At 41.0% G+C, this 5000-nt stretch overlaps 1 protein-coding gene across 4 annotated transcripts in view; it reads left to right on the top strand.

The window, feature by feature from the left end:
• LOC137971222 (DNA-dependent protein kinase catalytic subunit-like) overlaps nt 1-5000 on the top strand; it is a 153634-nt gene that overhangs the window by 97785 nt on the left and 50849 nt on the right. For all 4 annotated transcript variants that reach the window (XM_068817999.1, XM_068817995.1, XM_068817997.1 and 1 more), the window contains exons 53-55: nt 2319-2446; nt 2877-3090; nt 4005-4183. In XM_068817999.1, coding sequence (XP_068674100.1) covers nt 2319-2446; nt 2877-3090; nt 4005-4183 — 521 coding nt within the window. The remainder of the gene's footprint in view (nt 1-2318; nt 2447-2876; nt 3091-4004; nt 4184-5000) is intronic.

Below are 5000 nucleotides of genomic sequence, written 5' to 3'. Positions count from 1 at the left end.
GCAATAAAACCAATCCCATTCTCGACAGAGAATTTCTACAGTCGCTAATCGACCTGAGTCTCAACAAGTTTGTGGACGATTGGATGTAGTGTCATGCCTAGCCCACTATTTAAGCAGAACTGATTCCTTGCGTAAAGAACATCACACAGCTTTTAATACATGTTACATGTTACATGTGACACAATTGCTCAAGGCTAAAAAATGTCCTACAGTTGGCAGGCATTGACATTAACCCATTGACTCCTGGGGGTTCCCCATTGATGAGTACGTCTGGCCGGTTTAGGCGTCAAAGGGTTAAAGTTTACAGTGCTCACAGCACATGAGCTGCCTTGACGCCCTCCGCCAATATGAATGGTGTCTCCATGCCTGACTGCTGCCTGGTCCAATGCCAGCACCTTCTCCAAGTTTTGTATGAAACCCGTTCAGCTAAGTGGCCCTATGTTTGGCACTACCTTGCTAACGTCCACTTGGAGTGGACCGCAGGATTAGAACCGTTTGTCATCTTAATAAAGGTTGTTGCTAGTCAATTGTGGATTTGTTTTGTTTAAATAATGCCTGGTTTGTGTTCCCCAGTCTTTCAAGTGTCACGTGACTCCTTAGCGACATTAACCAGTGACAAAATTGTAAAGTTGAAAGAGACTTAACTGTAAGGCGAAGTTTGGTCTGGAGCTAAGGAGTCAGGTACCCACCACATATTTTTGGTCTTGTTTTGCTTACACTGCCCAGATGAGCGGTTCTTCCTTTTTTCCTACCCTTGGGTGTGGGTACCACTCATGTTTTCAAGACTGATTGCTGGGCGCTGGTGCGCATGTCTCACCTGACTCCTTAGTTCCAAACCAATACTTCGTACAATTACAGTCACAGGTAATTCTCGTTTAACTTTACAACTTTCCTTGAGATGTCGCGAAGACCTTGCGGTCATCGATATATAAAACATAGTCTGTTACCTTTGCGCCAAGCAGCTTTGGCAAATTTTAGCCCTCTGCAGCAGCCAGTCGCCAAGCTATCGGGTTTATAGCGTCCTAAGCAGACTTACTTTTGGCTCGTCCCGCAATCTTGCCTCGCGTGACGTGCCAAAAGAATGTCTGTGCCGGAGGCTGTCAGGTTTAAGGCGCCACCTTGTGGTAGACCTCTGGTGAACGCTCATAGTTTGCAATGATTCACTACCATCTTTTGTGTTCCAGCTGGAGCATAGGTTTTTGATAACATCTTGTAACCAATCTGGAAATCTAGGCAAGGCGAACGTTTACCTCAGCCACTTGTGATCCACGCTGACATACGCTTTCTTCACATCCACGCAGGCAACACCAAGAGTTTGCTTTCTTCTTTAGAAAACCATCCGCCACTACACCCCTCCTTAGCTACTCTTTGTTGTATTTCCATCAAGGCATTGTTGTCTAGGTGATTAATAGACATGATTTGAACAGCTTATACACAGTGTTAAGACTATTGCTAGCTTACTAATTATCACTTGTTAGTGGGCCAGTTTTTTGGATGAGGTTCACCTAGCGGTGAACCAACTTGGAAATCCAATTGAACTTTTAGAAATAGCCTTGAAACGAACTGTCATTACATCATGAAGGAAGGATTGGGAAAGAAGGGTTTCAGCATGTTTCCACCAGTAGTTTGCAAGCTTGTTTTCCTCAGAATGGTCTACCTCTTATCTTTCACTTCAAGAGCTAACTCTTCCTCGGTTGGGGGCTAGTTATTATCATTTACAGCTTCCCTAATCTCTGATTGCCAACAAGCATTCTCATTACCAGTACCCTCTCTTTCCCACGAAACCTTCCAGAAGACACAAACATCGTTGCTTTTCTCTGGCTTTATCTTCATGACTTTTATTTTTTATTACTAATACTACGTGCAGCCTTAGCTGAATTAATCATACCGTCAGTACAATTTAAAGCAACTATATTATGATGAACAACAAATAATAAAGTAGATTATCAAGAGTTTATATGTATAGCTTATCTGTGACTTACAAAAGTACCAAACTGAGCTCAGAGTGTGAACTGAAAGATCGGAAAGAGGCACCTACTCGCAGGGTGTCAGTTAAAGAGCTTTAATTTCAGGGGACTTTAATTTGAATAGTACACCTCATAATCTTTAATTATGACTTTTTGAAAATGAATTTGTTGTAAACCTAGCTGAGGGAAGTGCACTGTGGAAAAGCTGAAATCCAAATTGTCCTGAATGTCAGACTGAACTGATGGCAGCTAAGCTATTACATTTCGTCATTGCTTAAAGATATATCTGTGTACTATAGTCATATGCTCAAATCTTAGTATCTTTTTACTTCTTTGCTATCTTTTCTTTAGCTTCTGTCTGCTCTTGTTACTTCTACAAGTCTGATGCTTTTGGAGCTGCTGATAACGATCATTTGCCGTGAAAGTAAACATGTACGTGAAGATCAAATTCAGAAGTCGTTAAGGACTTTCATCCAAAGGCAAGTTGTGGGTTGTTTCACTTTCCTTTTCTTTACTGTACCGAAAGTGCTTCATTCAAGAACAACATAATTCCATCATGGAAAAATTTTATCTTGTAATGCACCTATGAATGTTAAAAATCTCCACCCTAGGGCCCTAAGTATCGTAATTGTTGTGTAGATGGTATATTTCGTGAATCATAGATATAAATTTGTTACGTTTTGTTATTTCCTTCGAAGTTCCGTGTTTATAAATAATACAAACAAATCTAGCATTTCACGTTTCAGCAATTCAATCACATTTAACGGAACAAATTGTTATTTTTTTTAATTCGGCAAAGGCTTGTGCAGTTTCAGAACGAAAGATTGATATAGTGTGTCCAGAAAAGGCTAAATTTGGCTTTGGTGTTGAGTTAAGTATTTTTTCTTTACTTTATTTTTGAAATAACAGACTTGCTCAAGCCCCTGATCAAGCTAAGGCAGCAATGGACATGTGCTTTGCGATCTTTTTGAATGAGCGGGACTATCGTTTAGACAACCGTCGTGCTGTGATTGAACGGGTTTGCATCACTTTTCTCTTGAACACGTCCTTAGCTGCGGTTCGGAAGTTTTACCTTCATTGCATAAAAGACATCATGAGGATAATAGAAGCTAAGCAAGCAAAGGTAACTTCACTAAGTTAGCGAAGCGGAACATCTTACAGAAACATGTCCCAACTTTTGGTTTTCCTTAGTCCATAAGCCCTTTGCATTTGCTAATCTGAAAGGATGGCCAGTCTAAGTAAACTTTCCTTTTGCCCGTTTCTTTAATACAAAATGAACAACCAATTGATCACACTGCAACAGCTCAATGCTTCCGAAACTGTTGATGCAGTGATTGTCCTCTCAGTCAAGACCGTACTTAACATACTACTCAAGTGCTAACGGCCATTGTCTGCTGACACACCTAAGTTATACAAGACCCTGTTCAAGTCAACATCCACGCTTTTTTCAGCAAGAAGGACATAGTGCTTAATTGGTAATATCTGTCCGAGGACGTACGCTTGGACTATAACCTGGAAAGGTAAAAAACAAACAAGACCTTTTGAGCTTTGTGGTATACTGTTGTTATTGCTTTTGCTCTGTTCAAATTTGATGGTGTTCTTCTTCTTCTTACTTTAAAGCTCTTGGGATTATAGTAAAATAAAATTTATTAGAATAAATACCTTTTTTGTGATAATGCTCAATCATCATCAAGTCGAGTCTCCTCGGGAAATTCCTTTCTATAGCTCATTTAAGACAGGGGTCGCCACTCCTCTGTCCGTAGCAGTACATGCTGGCCGTTGACTCAGGTGAGCTTTGACAGGTCTTGTATTTACTCCTGCTGGGTGTCATGCCACCCTCCTCACAAGCAAAAAGCTGGCGGGGGAGCCGGTTTAGACGCTGACCACCCATCCATGCAGCAGTTAGTACTGGATTACATGTTACCAGTAGTAGGTTAGTAGGTATAGACCTGACCTGACTTCAAGACACCATCACTAATATTGCTTTTGCTAAATATCCTCTTAATATTGCAATATTGTTTTTCCTACTTAACTCAGCCATCAGATCCAAATTTTGAATCACAAGTGACATCGAAACTGTGCTGTTTCAAGCTGGTGGAAATATTGTATTCTCGATTGTCAAAGTCAGAACTCAACACACCCGAATCCAACATCAATAGTGCTTATGCGGGAGGAGATGTCAAGACAGGAAAGGAAATGACCATGGCAATTACAAAGTGAGATTTGTCTTCATTCAGAGAATATAATGTTTTCAATTAAAGTAATATACTTCTTGGGAAGTAACCTTGGCATGTTATTCCCTGAGGTCATTCGCGTCTTTCTTCAACTTACGGGGCTGTTCCAATGGATTCAGTTGAAAACTGCTGGAGGCGGTGGCACCTCCTTTCACTTAGGGCAACAGGAACCTGCAGGTTCCTCCTGGTCCCCTGGTTCCTGGTCTGGTACTAATGTCATTCCAACTGTGCTTAGTATATGTAATCCCATGGTCCGGGTGCAATTAAGGATTAACGAGGGCAATTTTGAAAACGTTGAAAATACAAGTGAAATTAATCCTTAATAGACCCAGATCACTCAATGTCCAAACAAGATTTTGCCCGTCGAACCTCTCATTCAGTGTGAGGCTGGATGGGCAAAGACAATGCCTCTATTTCCCAGGGATTCCAAAATGGCCGCCGAGTGATAAGGGTGAATTGCACGAGGGCACATTTCAATTACATGTTTATCACACATAAAGGGGAAAAATTAGGGAGCTTAAGATCTACGACGAAGGCGTCAACAAAAACGCCACAAAACAATGATATCATTGCTTAAAAGAGCATAAATCGTGCCGCACGTGCGGCACTGATTTTAGCTCATATTTTTGCGGTTCTCTGCATGGCGACAACGTGAAATCACTGAATTTTAGGTTTTGACGACAACATGAGCATGCAATAGAGAATCTTTCATTCTCTATTTTCAGTCTGAAACCGCTTGTACCAATTTGTTTTTAGGATACTTCGCCCACATTGTACAACGTGAAAGAGATGGAATAAT

The sequence above is a fragment of the Montipora foliosa genome, chromosome 9, assembly GCF_036669935.1.
Source record: "Montipora foliosa isolate CH-2021 chromosome 9, ASM3666993v2, whole genome shotgun sequence".
NCBI classification, from domain to species: domain Eukaryota; kingdom Metazoa; phylum Cnidaria; class Anthozoa; order Scleractinia; family Acroporidae; genus Montipora; species Montipora foliosa.
Note: the sequence above shows the minus strand (reverse complement) of the source record. Positions and strands in the feature narration are given on the sequence as shown.